This window comes from Cryptomeria japonica, chromosome 9, assembly GCF_030272615.1.
Source record: "Cryptomeria japonica chromosome 9, Sugi_1.0, whole genome shotgun sequence".
In the NCBI taxonomy this organism is placed as follows: domain Eukaryota; kingdom Viridiplantae; phylum Streptophyta; class Pinopsida; order Cupressales; family Cupressaceae; genus Cryptomeria; species Cryptomeria japonica.
Window position 1 is genome coordinate 138,757,134 of NC_081413.1, and position 17,171 is coordinate 138,774,304.

General features: G+C 41.6%; 1 protein-coding gene across 3 annotated transcripts in view; it reads right to left on the reverse strand.

Moving 5' to 3' along the window:
• Positions 1 to 2,959: 2,959 nt before the first annotated feature.
• The window catches only part of LOC131060224 (uncharacterized), a 67,048-nt gene continuing 52,836 nt past the window's right edge, over positions 2,960 to 17,171 (reverse strand). For all 3 annotated transcript variants that reach the window (XM_057993385.2, XM_057993386.2, XM_057993387.2), the window contains exons 3-4: positions 3,663 to 3,717; positions 2,960 to 3,431 (exon numbers count right to left, since the gene is read on the reverse strand). In XM_057993385.2, the coding sequence (XP_057849368.2) occupies positions 3,305 to 3,431; positions 3,663 to 3,717 (182 nt within the window). In that variant the 3' untranslated portion in view covers positions 2,960 to 3,304. The remainder of the gene's footprint in view (positions 3,432 to 3,662; positions 3,718 to 17,171) is intronic.

The window sequence follows — 17,171 nt, forward strand, 5'->3', positions numbered from 1 at the left end:
TTCCACCTGGAAGCAATCTTGGAATCTGGAAGAAAGCCCTTCATTTCTGCTTTTATCTGTGCTTGCCTGGTGATAGTAGCCACCTTGCTTGATTCTGTCATCCTAGAAAAGCTCCTTGAAAATGATGAAAAACTCTCTAAGTATGATTTTCTTCACTTCTCCAACTCTTCTTTCTTAAATCCTGCACGTGAGAAATGAAATGCATCTTCACGCTTATATAGAATTTCTCCAATCATATTGCTAAGTTGGGAGGGATCCAATTTGGTACTTTCATTAATTGCGTGTCATACTTTCCCAATCACTACGCCAAGCAAATGGAACCTTCCTTTATGGCATTGAGTTGCATGTCTTTCCTAGAATATTCTCTCGCCAACTCATTTCTTTCCATTTTTTCAAATTTTGGAGGAAAATTGGAATATTCTTCAAGATTCACCTTATTCATCTCCTTGGCTTGACTTTTCTTGCTCCGAAAGGAATTTTCCACGCTTTCCCACCATCTCCTATTTTCTAGGGATCTTCCTAAAATTTAGTACCTGGGTCCAGGAGGGAGCGAAATCTCTCACGAGTCCAAATCTGTAAAAAAAATTCAATTCTGACAAGATTTGGTGCCTAAAAATAGAAATTTTTAAATTTTTCCTGAGGAGATTTCTTGCTTTTCCTTCCATTCCTGACCCCTCGGATTTCCATGCCTTAGAAGATTTTTTGAATTTTCAATCCTAGGCGTGGAATTCACTTTGTAAGGGAATTTCTTCATTTATTTTATTTTCCTTGAATACCTCTACTTGGCGCCCTCACCATGACTTGGGCGAATTTCTTACTTTGTCATGGAATTTTGGTTTTCCTTCGTTTTCCATGACAGCTTGGTTTTGGTGCCCTTTGACCTTCTTGGGCGGGATTTTGCCTAAGGCATGGATTTTCATATTTTTGGAGTTTTCCATGCCACATCCTGTTTGGCGCCTTGTGTACTCCTTGGGTGCTATTTCACATTGTTCAAGGAATTTCACTTTTCAATCTTTTTCATGGCGACTCTACTTTGGCACCTTCCTAACTCCTGGGGCGCAATTTTCACTAGGCAAGGAAATCTTCAATTTGCATGCTTTCCTTGTCTTAGGCACTTTGGCGCCCTACCTTGATCTAGGGCGCAATTCATCATTGAAGGAGGAATTTTGAACTTTTCCCATTCTCCTTGAGCACACTACATTAGCGCCCTCCCTTGGTCTAGGGCGCAATTTTACCAAAGTGATGGAATTTCACTTTTTGGATGAATTCCATGACCTTTCTTTTTTAGCGCCCTTCTAACTTTTAGGACGGAATTCTCCATGTGTAAAGGAATTTCACCATTTCCTTGATTTTTCCAAGATATCCCATCTTTGGCGCTTTGAGCTTGGCATGTGCGCAATTTTCAATATGCACAGGAATTTCAACCTTTTGCCACCATTCCAAGAGGCACTCATTTTAGCGCCCTATTTTGCACCTGGGCGCTATTTTGCATTTGTCATGGAATTTGAAACCTAGGATTTCCTTGAGTGCCCCATTCCAGCGCCATATCCCCTTCTAGGGCGCTAAATACCCTATGCCATGGATTTTGGCAAAACTTCATCTTTCAAACTTGATCAATCTTGGTTGCCCTCAAATTCAAGATGTTATTCATGAAAGGGAGCTTTCCAGACTTAGTTGATTTTCAAACTTTCCACTTTGGGGATGGATGCCAACACTTAGCCAAATTTTGCTTATTCTGTTTGCTTTTCAAACCTTCTGGATTTAGAAATAGTCATGAATGTTCAATCTTTGTTGCCTGCCTGAATGGTCCTGTCAAAAACAAACTTTTCAAAAATAGAAACTTTTCAAAATGTCAGTGTTAGACCCCCAAACAGGACATCAGAATGACTTACCATAAACAGAAACTTACTAAAAATAGAAATCATTAAAAATAGTAAGTTTGATTTTTGGCGAAATAAAGACATTCTAGGACAGTAAAATCCCTAAAAAATAGGAACTTTCTAAAAATAGAAAGTTTCTCCGATTTCACTCAAATTTTACTGGGAGGTTCCTCAAAGGGTCCTGATTCCAATTCTGCATTCAATTTTTTTAAAACCCTAACAAAACCCCTAAAATCTAGGACTAAAGGCAGAAACCCTAAAACTGACAAAACGAGCCCTAGACTCCACCAAATTCGCTCAAAACGAAAAGCAAACTTGACCAAAAAGACCCCCAGGCACTTGCAAAGCAACCAAAACCAAACGATCGAGAGGGCCTAAAAAGTAGGGGGTCCCCATTTGGGATGGGGTGATGTGTGATTAGGTCACAACAGGACATACTAGCATTACTGTTGATTTTACATGAAGGTTGATTGACAAATTTGATAAAAAGGACCTTGAGTTGCATTTCAGAGAGTTGGCTATGTTGAGATAGGTGGGAGCAATTGATTCATACATATCAGGGTTCAGAAAACTCTAACTTATGGCTGAAAGACATTGGATTCACAAACCCTCTTCAAGGTTGGTTAAAAGCATTTGATCCAATCACTTTACAGGATGCCATTAAAAGGGCTTGTAACATGGAGAGTTCAGCTCCTAAACACAAATTCCAGCCCAAACCATTTCCTCCTAAGAAGGATAAGAAACCTTTCCAAAAGAAGCCGCCAAAGAGGAACAATTTGGATAATGAGGCTAGAAACGAGTTATGTAGGAAAAAGATTTGCTTTCTTGCGAGGAACCTTGGGAATTGAGTGACGGGTGTTTGGGAAAGGGGAAGGTTCACTATATAAAGGTGGTTTCAGATGGTGAACAAGAGCAAGCAGAAGAAGCTATGAGTAGTGAGACAAATGACTCAGATGGGGGACCAACGGGTATAGAGAAGCCTCTCTTGAGGCTCTGCAACAATGGGATTGGATATTATCTTAATTAGAGTTGGAAACCCCATTTGTTGTCCCACTGCCTGGGCCCAGTTAATTCCCAAATTGAGGCCAATGGTCTGATCAAACCCTTAATTTAGTAATCAAATAAAAAATAAAAAACTTTGAATGGTATGGTTTAGAGATATCTCAAATTTGTTCAACTTTCCTTCAAAAGAGATAACATCAGATAGCCAATCTATGAAAGACATTGCTGCTAGCAAGTGTCATTTCAGATATCCAAGTCATTACATAAAATTAATAACTCAAAAGAAAATGCTAACAAGGTAATAGGTTAGCACCTCACTTCCCTGGCAAAATCTTACATGTTTACATTTGATGTTTTGTCCAGTCGGTTTCCTCTATCATCATTTTGGTGCAAATGTATGCAAATGTTGATGATGAAATTCATTAAATATTTTTTCTGGATTGTGACTTTCTATTTGACGCATTGGAAGAAGGATCAGCAGCAGATGTTGATGACTTATTCTCCTCTCCTAAGCATGGTGCATCAAGGAATGACTTCGTAGGAGGAACCCTAGGTAGATACAAAAGTGTTTTCAGTTAAATTCATAGTGAAAGCATCAAATTAAATCTTAGCACAAAAAAACTTGTTTCATGGAGACATACTGTAAATGTATTCAATGTTGGTAAATTTACATTTCAGAGTGACCAGTAGGATTTTTAAGATGTGTAACATATTTTTTGCTTCTTAAGAAACGAAAATGAGTAGCAATTGGCAGAGGTTACATATGTCAGGAGTACATACCTGCTTGCCCGTATAACCTCATTATCCACAACTGTCTCTTTATCAAATATAATACCTATACAATTAGAGCTGATCGTAAATATCCCATCCAAATAAAATTTAAGAAATATTAACATACATATTTAAACTTCCTTTTATTTTCAATTTGTAAAGCATATTCCGAAAGGCTGAAATGCATTCTACAGACTATGCTTCAAAATAACAAACAACAACCATACGAAGAATCTTAATAATAAGTAGAATTGATTTTGAATCAAGCCAATGTATTGGCATTTTGTTTTGGAGTTGGGTTCTGTCCATCCTATTTCATTTCTAAATACTCAGTTTCCTGCTGTGAGAGAATACCATTTGCAGAAAATCCCTAGCAAATGGAGAATGGTACAACACAAAAATAAGGTATCATAATGTTTGTCATATGAATGTATTCATCTTTCAGTTCCATTAAAACATCTTTATAAAAGAACAAATTCATGTTTATACAAAAGATTAACCTGATCTCAAAACAGTCAATTTCCAAGGCTTGAAAGTTGAACCCCATTATAAAATGATCTGTCCCCAAATATATGCTCATGGATTTTTACATACACCAGTGACATACATAAAAAATACTGTTAGTGTTATACATTATCCTGAGCTTTTATGTAAAATCAAAGAACTTGAAAAACAATAGTAAAGGAATTGATCATAATATTTTCCTTCATATGGGTCCAGGTCGGGGTGCTGTGGTAACACACTGCAAATAATAAAGGTGTGGTCTCCATTTCAAACCCTGTGGGCACCCCCTCACCCCCCAATTGTGGGAAAAAATGAGGCAGCACTGTGATACAGCAGAAGCCAGAAGCATAAGTTGAAATTGAAGATGTAAATTATGACAACAGGTTCTGTCTTACTCCCCAGGTAAAATTGTTCAAAACATTTTTTGCCAGTATTAGACAAAAAAATCTTTTATATGTGCATTGCCTAAAAATTTCATCAGAAATATTTAGATCAGCTGCAGAAAAACTTGGGAGTGTCTCTATAAAATTCCTTTAAACAGTAAATCCAGAGGTCACCCCATGTTTACCGTTGAACGGAAATGTTGCAAGCCGTGCTAGCCCAGTCCAACAAGTCCTTTTGATCAGCTGTCCAAAACAAAGGTGTAGCACCTTGGTTTTGCTTAATGAGATGGATGGATTAATTCCAATCGAATCTAAGGAAGAAAATAACTAAAGGAAACTTTAAAGAATAAAAGAAAAGAGATTGAGAAATTACAATAAGAAAACCTGTGGAAAAAAAACAAAAATTAGTATTAAATATTAAAAAAGAGAAGCAGCTAAAAGTCTACTCTCAAACATACTTTCACCACAAGAAACTCAGAAAGTAGGGTGCCATGCATAAAATAGAATGAAAAAACACCCCCTCTGATGGATGACAATCAGAAAAAATGATTACACTACTACAAGCTAAGTTCTATGATATTAAGTCTTCATGCATATTTATACAAGTGAAGCTCGGATGAGAGAAGATGATAATCATTTTAAGCTTGGACATGATGAATGCTATATTCCACAAAACCTGGAAATGCATTTCAACACCTTCAAAATGCAATTTTCTAAACCTGTGAAAACAGAGTAACGGTAGATGAAACAACTAACATAAGAAGTTAGGTAAAAACTAAAAAATAACAAATTTGGGAAACCTTTATTTGTTAATTGCTAATAAAGAATTCTATTTATTTTCTAAACCTGTGGGAAAAGGATTAATGGTAAAGGAAACAACTAACTTAAAAATTAAAGTAAAAAAATGACAGATATGGGACACCTTTATTTATTAGTTCCCATTAAAAAAATGTATTTATTAAATCATAATCACACTAATTACTGAATCCAAAATAAAATCACATTACACAGTGCTAAAATGTTAGCATTAATAGATGAGATACTTATCCCCGGCAGGAAACAGGAAACAGGGTTTTTGAATAGTCAGGGAGTCGGATATTTATCTTGTAGTGGGCTCCATCATTTTTCAGAAGTTTTCAGAATATTTAGGCTGTCTCTAATAGACAGACAGGTATTTAGCCTTGATCTTAATTTTTTATATATTGTTTCTTTACTCATGGCAATGGAAGCACATTCACCTTCACCCATGATAAACGGACAAAATCTTTCCAGCTGTTTTGAAACAAACCTTTTAGGTCAGGTGAAAATTGCGTCTTCGGTCAAGCCAAGAAAGTGGGTTTGCGTCAATGCCAAGCAGTTCCGGGGTATTTTAAAACATAGGCATGCCCGTTTAAAATGGCAGCAGTCAAAGAAAAAGCAAAGATTGGCTCTTCGTAATAAACAATGTTCAAGTCAGTCTCCTGGACAAAGAGGTCATTTCAACAGACCCAAAGGCAGCAAGGACATTGATAACACTGCCTTTTACAGCCCCTCCCTCCTCCACATATCTCACTTGGTCATCTGATTTGTATGTGCAAGAATTATTACGTGCCAAGAGGAGGTTGGAGGTTTTAGAATGCCAAGGACAAGAAAGGGATCTCAAAATCCATGATTTAACAGTGGCAAATCAAACTTTGGCAGAAAATAACAAATTTCTAAAAGAGCAATTAGCACTGTTCTTAAAAGAGCAATTAGCACTGCTGCAGGAAGCTCTTTTGGTTGGGAAGAGTGAATGGCAAGACATGAAGACTGCCTGGCAAGCCATGAAAGAATCTGCAATGGAAAGTAAAGAGGTGTTGAATTTTGAATCACCTCAGGAGGTAGGCAAAGAATTTGACCAAACAAACAATCATGGAGCGGCTGAAAGAGAAGGTAGGGCAGAAAGAGAAGGTAAGGAAGAAGGTTCTTCTAAAATTCCCAAGTCTTGGGCACAAGTTATCAGCAATTCTTCTAATAAAGTAGGAGAAGCAAACACACGGGTTGACAGTATGCAAGACAAAGAAGCCAAAGAAAGGCAAGCAAGAGCAGCAAACATAGTCATCAAAGGTGTGAAGGATTATGGGAGTAAATGAACGTACTCTCAATCTGGTTAGTGACTTTTTAAAAGACAAATTGAGTTGGCAAGGGCGGATTTGCCAAGCATGGAGGGTGGGTAAGCTTAGCGATGAAAGAGCAAGGCCCGTTAAAATCATCATGTCAAACATACGGGACAAGCAAGTTCTTCTAGGTAAAAAGCAACTCCTAAGAGGCTCTTGCTTTTCTCTAGATGAATATTTAACTATCAAGCAACAAGAGGAAAGGAGGGAGGCATTGTCAATAGTTAGAGCAGCTAGGGATGAAGGAAAAAGAGCATGGTTGTACAAAGGCAAAGCGGTTATTGCCTCTTGTGCGCCTCATTAGAAAACAGAACAGCAAGTTTGTAGCAAAGAAGTGGCAGCAAATTCTTTGGTAGAAAGTATACCAACGAAGTCGGTATGGGCTAACGGGGCAGTAGACTCAACTTTGAGTCTTACATGCCAACAAAAATAGCAATCATGACCTACCCAGGGCTCTCTAAGCCTAGTTTGTTGGAATTGTAGAGGTTATCCATGGAGACGTGGACCTAGGTTAGGGCCTATTGCAAAGGATAGAGACATTATTTGTCTCATAGAAACTCATGAGCATGAAGGGTGCAAGACACCTTTGTTTGAAGGGTATTTGAAGTTGGCAGTGTGGAACAAGGCAGCTAGGAATGGCAAAGGTCACGGGGGCATTATGATCTTAGTGAAGGAAAAACAAGGGCGTTCGATTCAACTAGAAAGAGAAGATTCGAATAAACAATTCATTTGGTTCAAAATCGCAGAAAATGGTAATCTCATTCGAATTGCAGCATGTTACTTTGCTCCGCAAGTTTCAAAAAATTACAAGAATAGAGGCCTTGACTACAAAGTGTTGGCGGCAATATTGTACATGAAAATAAAACTAGTTAATTAAGTTGTAATTGTCTTGGTTAGTTGGCAACTGAGGGGTGGCAGTCGCGGTGCGACGGTTGGCGCTCGCACCCCCTCGGTATCTTTATATACTTCTGAATGTAACTTGTGACAGACGGCAATGAGGAATGGTATAACATCACTTATACTTATCTGATATCTATGGCATTATTATTTTGCATTACGTGTTTTATCTGTGTACTTTAAGTTATTCACCCGAGAGGGTAAACATTTGGCGTCGTTGCCTAGACGTACTCGGGAACGGAAGACGCGGATGGCGCACGGACACGATGGGCCTACCCATTGGTGAGATAAACCCAGAGGCCGACGACGCATAAACAGAGCTTTGCAGCGGAGAAGACACTACGACGAGGGAATTTTCCAACAGTACGAAGAAAGCAGTCGTCGGAAAGCGGAGTTGGATGGCACAAGGCCGGGAGGGAATTGAACCCTGAATCCCATCGAGATAAAGGACTATCCTATATTTAAATAAAAGTGTCATAATATTGACACGAGTTGTATTGACGAAATGAATTAAAAAAGGCGTGTTCTGGTTTATGTCTTGTGAATTATAGAAATGTATGGGAATTAAGGCCCAACCTATTAAATAAAGATAGAAATAAAAAAAAGCAGAAATGGACGAGTGAGAGGCAGCGCAGAGGGCCTTAATTTTGGAACAGCAAGTAGAACGTAGACGAAGGCTGAGGCAACTTGCCGAAGGACGACCTGCCGAAGGGTGGCCCGAAGGGAACCAAGGAGGTGTCACGGAGGGTGCAGAAGCCGAGGGAAATTTCTACGCATCGCCGGAACACCGTAGGGTGCAGAGCCACGAAGAGTTTCTGGAGGAAACAAGGTTACGGCGGAATCTAGTCGAAGAGACTCGGGATCAATTTAGAAACGTATCCCTTACGCCACGAAGTAAGGATCACGAGAGGGAGCCAGGAGTGGGTGCGGGCGACAACGGAGGGGAGGACAACCATAAGGTTGCAGGTGCCACACACAGCAGGCAAAGCACCGTACCTCCACCCACGTAGGACGCACCACCGGCACCGGAGGGAGTGGCACACAGACGCAACCACAGCCACCTCCAGGAAGACGACCCCCCTCGATGGCGGGCAAACAGAAGTTGCCTAAATTCAATGGAGATGGTAACAATGACCCCATACGGCACTGTCGTACATGTGAGACAATATGGTCAGCCAACGGGGTAGTTGACAAAGCGGATTGGGTGGTGCAGTTCCCTGCCACCCTGAGAAGAGTAGCCATTGATTAGTACTCTGATGTGGACAAAACAAAGGTGGAAACATGGGATGACCTATAGAAAGCTTTTGAGAAGGAGTTTTGACTCCTTCGAGATGATAATGAGATCATGGCAGAGATACTAAGCACAAAGCAGGGAAAGCACGAAACAATGCGAACATACAGTCGACGATTAAAGGAATTACTGGGGAAGATGGAGAACCAGCCGGCTGACGGACTAAAGAAGAGATGGTTTGTGGAAGGGTTTCGGTCATCCCTGCGGAGGAAGATGAAAATCGTACTGCCCACTTCATACGATGACCCATACAATCGTGCGATGGATTTGGAAAGCGAAGACAAAACATCGCGAAAGAAAAAGGACAAGTCCTCTGGAGAAAGCAGTAGTGACAAATCATCAAGAAAGAAGGTGCAAGCTCTTCAAAAGGATATGCACCGTATGTTGAAGGAATTTAAGAACATGAAAGGAAGCACGAGCAAAAACGAAGACCTGTGGTGCACTGATTGTAAGGAAGAAGGCCACACAAAAGGCACTTGCCCGAAGAAGGCCTTTTGTGAGATTTGCCAAGTGATGGGACACTCCATCAAGGAATGCCCATACAACATGAAAACCCGAAGTACGCAAATAAGCCAAGTGTTGTTCACGGAGCAGGCCACAACATCCGCACCAGCGGGTACGGCCCAACAAACCAACACAACGGCACCATCTGGAGGTAACCGGGACAACAGACGTGGCGGCAGAAGGAATAGAAACAATAACAATAACGGAAGCCGTATCCAGTATGACGCCAAGGGTCGGCCAATGATCCAATGTAGGACCTGTAATCAATGGGGGGACTTCGCACGTGATTGCACGAAGGAAGCCACCCCTCAGCACCTCTGCCGATGGTGTGGGCCAGGCGACCATGAGGACGCAAATTGCCCAAAGGCAGGGGTTAATCTCCTCAACATTGAGAAGGCTGAGAAGACTGGTGAGAAAGAAGTACTAGCGATCACCCGCGCCCAGACGAAAAAGGCCACTTATCCCGACCCCCGTACGGAGAACAAGAGATTACGGGACGCAAAGGCCAATATTGAACGTGAGATGACGATCGAACGATGGGACAACGAGGTGGCGAGTACATCATCCCGTACGGAAGCTGAAAATAACATCATTGGGCAAGTACTGCAGATGGAAGTACCTATAAGGGTAAAGGACCTTCTAGAAACAATGCCACAATTAAGAACCGCCATTTTTAGTTTTATACAAACCACTGCGCAGGCACCTTTGCGTGCCACACAGGCGGAAGTTTCGATCAGCCCCTCGGCTGACCCAATGTTGTTGGCCTTAAATAGTGGTCAGCATCCTGCTATAGTAGAGATGGGAATTCTCGGGGCTATCCTCAAGGACACCATCGTGGACGGAGGTTCGGGGGTGAATGTACTGCCAGAGGATACGTGGAAGAAGCTGGGGAAGCCAACACTATGGCCACCCAAGTTCAACTTGGTAGGTGCAGACCAGCACGGCATCAAGCCACTCGGCACCCTAATGGCCCAACCGGTCACCATTGGCACGTAACCCTTCATACTAGATTTTGTGGTAATCCCACTCAAGAAGAAGGGGTATGACGCCATCTTGGGCAGAGGGTGGCTGGTTACAGCAAAGGTGAACCACGACTGGAAAAAGAACACCCTTTCTATGGAGAAAGGGGGGCAAAAGTACACCATTGATCTAAGTACCCAGGTTGTCGACGAGGAACTGGCATCATCTTCGGAATCGGAGGGTGAAGGAAAAGGCGGCCTGAGGGACGAAGGACGGGGCTGCAGGGAGCCCAACGACGAAGGGATTCTCAAACTAGGAGAGTGCTCTGAGGATGAGACAGGGTCATTGAACGGGCTCTTCCACTGGCAGATGGAGGATTACGAAATGTTCCAGAGCTACACGCTCGAAGTAGAGGAACCAGAGCAAGCAACAGAGGAGGTGTACCTGCCGGAATGCAGAGAATATTGGAAGGGAGACGCCCCAAACCTTGGTGACATAGATAATCCGAAGATCATTCATGTCAGCAACGATTGGAACCCTGTGTGGAAGGCCGCAGCCTTCAAAATCTTTATTATTCTTCTTCTTCTAATTTACGGGAAGGAGACCGTGGTTGCCGTAGAATTTATGGTTCCAGGTCTTCGGATGGCCATTGAAAATAGACTCGCCACCAACGGATCCAAATTGAAACCCTACCACGCGAAGCGCGCAGGGAACCTGAGAGGCCAGAAGGACACCCGAGAGGCCGGAGGGGGACCCGAGATGCCGGAAGGGGACTCGAGAGGCTGGGCAAGTGACTTGAGAGGCACGGGACCAACGCGGGAGACTCTTGGGCGAGGAAAACCAAGATGGATGAAGGGCGATCCCAGAGACAGGGGACCCGAGCCGAAGACTCTCTAGACAACTACATTAGGAAAAAAAAAAAAAATTAAAAACGTACGGTCGTACGGGTCTGTACGGCAGTTGATCGTACGGCTAGGAAGAAAAAATTAAAAAAAAAAAAGAAAGCCACAGTGGAACCACCGTGCGGTGGCAACACCGGCGGTGGGAGCACCGAGCGGTGGCAACACCGACGGTGGAACCACCATACGGTAGCACCACTGTGCAGTGGCAACACCGGCGGTGGAACCATCGTACGGTGACAACACCGATGGTGGACCACCGTGCAGTGGAAACCATCGCTGGCACAAGGAATAAAGGCGTGGAGCGCGGAGCGTGGAGACATAAAACGCAAACATAAACGCAGCCCCGCACAAACAAACACATAGCCATACGGTGGAGGGGTGTTGACCGCACGGGAAGGTGGTCGTACGATTGGAGGTGTCAGTGTTGTTGTTGACCATATGGGGAGGTTGTATGGCCGGGGTGCCATCAGGGACATTACAGTGGATTAAAAAAAAACAACGACGACCAGATTGAAAAATCATTCGATGACATCTGGAGCTAGGACGCTGAAAATATTAGAGTGGAGAAGAAGGGTTTTGACATCTTAAAATATCACAGAAATGATGCGCGCCATGGACTTTCGTGTGGTTCTGAAGGTTCGTGTGGTCGTGACCCCGCGAGGGGCGGTGCCCCTCGAACCTGCTGGGGGTACTACCCCCAAACCCCTAGTTAATTTTTGAGCTACAATACACTTTTTGAGTTGGGCGAAGGCATCAAAGAAGGCACAGTAAGTGTTGGGTTGTCCCGAACTGTGAGAAAGAAGCCATTCAAACAGAATCTGAGGGAAGGGCATTGTAGGCACGCAAAGTCATACGGCACCAGGGAGTTATTCAGTTCAGTTATCAGCCTTTGGGGAGTGTGATGGAGGATTTGAGATGTCTCCTAGCCTTTGTGCCAGAAGGTTGTGGTCACTTCCAGGCATGAATGGTATGCTTTGAGGAACTCGGAGTATGTCTCGGTTGGACGAGAGGTTGCCTTGGTGGATGCACAGAGGGCTCGAGAGGAGCTAACCACCAGGTTGGAGGCAGTACTAGCGTGAAACTTCGCTCAACGTACCCAAGAGTTGGATGCCGAGAGGGCAGCGCGGGTGGCTATCGAGGACAAATTGGCTAGGGAGACAGTATCATTTGAGTAGCAGTTGGTGGAGGCTAAGACTGAAAAGCATGTTTTGCAGACAAGTTTGGTTTAGGCACCGAAGGATTGTGATGTCAAGGAAAAAAAAAACTCCTTGCGGAAGCAATAATGGTGACATCCGCACTTGACCATCGGATGGTAGCAGAAAAGGGTTTTCAGGCGAGGACGCAGCAGGTGTATAAGTTTCGGGCTCGACTGGCGTCAGCAGTTCTATTTAATGTCATCTCTATTTTGTATTAAGTTGTCTGGAGACGACTTCTTTTCTTTTGGGGAGGATGATGTTGGCGGCAATATTGTACATGAAAATAAAACTAGTTAATTAAGTTGTAATTGTCTTGGTTAGTTGGCAACCGAGGGGTGGCAGTTGCAGTGTGACGGTTGGCGCTCACACCCCCTCAGTATCTTTATATACTTCCAAATGTAACTTGTGACAGACGGCAATGAGGAATGGAATAACATCACTTATACTTATCTGTAATGTTCCCACTTTAGCAGTTGACCAAGTGTGTGTGTGTTAGCCTTGTTCTACATGGTCTCGAGGGCTAACGAAGGGTTTAAGGGGATCCTGGAGTGTTTTGGCCTAGTCATTTCTAGTTTGGGCCAAAACGAAGTTGATTTAATCAGTTTCAGGCATACTTACTATTTTTAGTAAGTCAGCAGGACATAGTGGAGGCCAGTTTTGGTGTTTGGATTTGATACTCCTTGGTGAGAGATTTCCGACGAGCTATCACTCGCATTATTCGGAGTCCGATTGCTAATACATTTTAATGCCTGAAGTTTTATTAAAGTAACATTTAATTTAATTGTAAAATATTAAAGTGTTACTCTAATATTTATTTTATGGGGATCTGTACCCAAGGGAGACATAACTGAATATTTTAATATATGTTTTGTATTGCTCATCTTTTATCCCACATTGCCCATGAGAGTTGAGTGGACCCTTGGAAAAAGAATAAAAGAAAACGTTTGTGGCTTCATTAGAGAGGTTGAATATGAGAAGAATTGGTATGTGTGAGTTGCAGATCCGTTCTTGGCATTAGAGGACGTCTATCCTCTCTTGTGACATTCTAGACGTCATTCCCCTGGGGTTTGGCCTTTGGAATCCATTGCTATCAGCTTCATTATCAGGCAGATTGGGTGCATTTCCAGCTACAGGCAGATTTAATGTTTGTTCATATCTTCTTCCCTACTTGTCCGATGCTTATGCCATTTTGAGGAGATGATTTTATGAAGATATTGGACCTGTTGAAGACAAATTAATATTGCTGCAACACTATTCACGTGGGTACTATTCACACAGTTACTATTCACGCGGGTACTATTCACGTGGTTACTATTCACGCGGGTACTATTCACGCGGGTACTATTCATGTCACTGTAGCAGCAAGATTGAAAATGATTGCTGGAGTATTATGTCAATAATGCTGGAATAATTAGTGAGTTGATAATCTGCCATGTATTTGATTTTATTTAAAATCTGAAAATAACATCTTATCAATAGTAGTTCAATTTTCAGTTTGCATATTATTGTAGTTTCATTCTTGTCCATATTCTATGATTTCAATTCCATGTAAAACAAACCAACATTTCATTTCCGGAGCCATAAGGGAATTTAAAACATTAAACGGAGAAATAAGGAGTTGGATGCAAACTGTTTGATAAAATTCCTAGCAGCAATTGGTATGGTTTTTTGGGCATTTCGGGGTGTCCATTACATTATCTGATATCTATGGCATTATTATTCTGCATTACGTGTTTTATTTGTGTACTTTAAGTTATTCACCCGAGAGGGTAAACACAAAGATCCTTTTGTAGCTTTAAAAAAGGATATTGCAATGTATTCTCAGCTCAGTGAAGTATTTTTGGTGGGGGATTTTAAAGCTAGGATAGCAAGTGAACAAGCCAGCATTTTGTGTTGTAAAGAAGATTGCAATCCTATTTGGCTTACAGAGGAAAGTATTCATCAGTGGGCTAGGGTCTCTGAAGACAAAGGTTGGAGTGCTTTTGGGGAGCATATGCTTACTTTATGTGGGTCTTTAAACTTAGTCATCTGCAATGGTTTGGCTAGATGGCCAAAGTCTAGCAATTTTACAAATAGCACTTGAAAGGCTCTTTAAGGAGAGAATTCCTATCCATGGGCCTTGTCGTCTTGAGCTTATTAATATAATTCACAAGGCACTTACTAAATGTAAAAGAGCCAAAAACATAAAAGCTGAAACAAATTCTTTTCCAGTCAATGCTTGGTCTGACGAAGAATGCAAGAAGGCAAGGAGAACTTTGAAAGAGACAAATAATAAACAAATCAATCTCAAAGTTTACAAACAGATTTTAAGAAAGAAAAAAGTTGAATTCATGGTCATAAGGAGGGAAGAGTTAATCCTCACTGGAAAAAAGAACCCCAAGCTATTTTGGAGGGAACTTCAGTCAAGAAAGAAGCAAACTGAAAACACTATTACAGCATCTCATTGGTTCGATTATGCAAAGCAACTTTATGAGCAGGATTCTCAAGTTGCCTCCCCCCCTTTGGTCAATACTACCACTAAGCTTTTCACCATTCAAGAAGTCAAAATGGTATTAAGAAGATGGCTGCTAGTAAAGCAAAAGACTTAGTTGAACTTTAGGTAGAGTATTTAAAGTGGGGCATGGAAATTCTTGCACCACACATCACAAGAATTTTCAATAACATTATTCAACAAGCGTTCCCTACTGATTGGACAACTAGCTAAAGGACAGGCAGGTTTCAGACCGAAGCATTCCACGGTTGATCATGGCATCACTCTAAGGCACATTATTGAAAAAGTTTAGGAACAAAAAGAGGAAGTTTTTTGTTGCTTTGTGGATTTCAAAAAGGCTTTTGACACAGTCCCTAGAGATAAGCTTTGGCAAAGAATGGAGGAAATAGGAGTTCTGTTAGGGTTTCAAGCAGATCTGAAGCAAATATGAACTAACAATTATATGCAGATTTAAATACGAAAGATAAAGAAATAAAACAGGACACGGATAACACAGAGATTTAACGTGGTTCACCCAGAATGGGTTACGTCCACCATACACAGCCGTCCAATCTTTCTTATTATCCAGCAAAAACAGTACATCACCCTTACAATGCCTTAAGCATCCCAGCCGCTTATAACATGCATTTTTAGGGCAACAAACAAAGTCGGCCTTTTTAGGGTTTTATTATAATGTCGGTTTTCATCAACGAAAAACGGCAAAAAAAAATTTCTCGGGGGCGGCAGCATACGTGCTGAGTGTACAGTACTTTGCTGATCAGTCGCCACATTTCAACAAGTTCCTATACATCTTAGAGCAATTGTTCATAGGATGTGTGAGGTTAAAGTCAAAATCAGAACTTCGGCTGGCATCTTCGAAAGTTTTAGGAGTGATATTGGGGTCAAGCAAGGGTGCCCTTTGTCCCCTACACTTTTTGGTTTATATATTGACAAATTTGAAGAATGGTTAAATCTGCAAGAAGGTGATGGTGTTCGTTTGGGTGAGTTTGTTATAAGGCCCCTTTTGTATGCGGATGACCTTATTTTGATTGCTAGGTCTTCTCTTGGCTTACAATATCTTGAGCAGTTTTGTAGAACAATGGGGATGCAAGTCAACATTAGCAAGACGAAAGTGATGGTTTTCTCCCTCAAAAGAAAGCATAACCAGCATAAGTTCTTTTTTGAAGGTAGTGTTCTTGAAGAAGTGCCCGATTACAAGTACCTCGGTATTGACTTCAACAAAAAACTAAGTTGGGAAGGCTGCAGAAAGAAGAGAATGCTGCGAGGTTGGAAAGCATTTTATGCTTTTCAAAATAGGTGTAGAGAGGCAGAATTATGGGACTGGAAGACTACCCAAACTCTCTTTGGGCTTTAAGTGCTTCCAGTTGTTCTTTATGGTTGCGAAGTGTGGGCTAGCAGCACCTCTGACGTGCAATGGAAACAAATCGAGCAAATTCAAAAACGCTTGATTTCAAGCAAGTTCAAACCCCTATGATATCATGTTGAGTGAAGTGGGGATTGCGCCTATAGAAGCAATTGCTTTGGCAAGACTCATAAGTTATTTGAAAATAATTAGGTAAATGGTAGAGGGTTGATGGCCTAAGGTCGTCTTCAATGACACATTATGCATAAGAAAGAAGTCTTGGATGCAACAAAATAGCAAATTGTTTAGAAAATGAGATATATACTTGAACATGTGCCCCATGGATAATAAGGGGATCGAAGCATATGTTATGGATAAATTCCACAAGCGTACTTGGGATAAAGAGCTAGGGAGAAAAAAGAAATACTATATTGAAGAGTTTAACCCCTCTTGCAACCATCATCAAAAAGCGTAAATAGAGGCCAATATGCCAATACACCGTGGAAAGTCAAAATCCTCATTGCTCAATTAAGAACTAATTCCCATCAACTCCACTGCGAAACCGAGCATTGGAAAAGACCAAAAGAAGCTTGGGAGGAAAGGGTGTGCATGTTTTGCACTTCAAGTAAAGTTGAAACTGAAAAACACTTCATTCTTGAGTCTAGCACTTTCAAAGCCAGCAGGACAGCTATGAAAACTTCTTGGCAGCCAGCTCATGGGATAATTTATTCAGCAAGAGGTTTGTGGAGAAGTTAGGAGCACTCATCATCGCGCTACACAAGAAAAGAGTTGAAATGCAGAAATTGGTTTGTGAAGGGGTCTGTCCCATAGGCTATATTTAGCCTCGTGGACATTAAAATAATTTCTTTCTTTCTTTCTACATCATTAACATAGAATATATCATTCACATAAC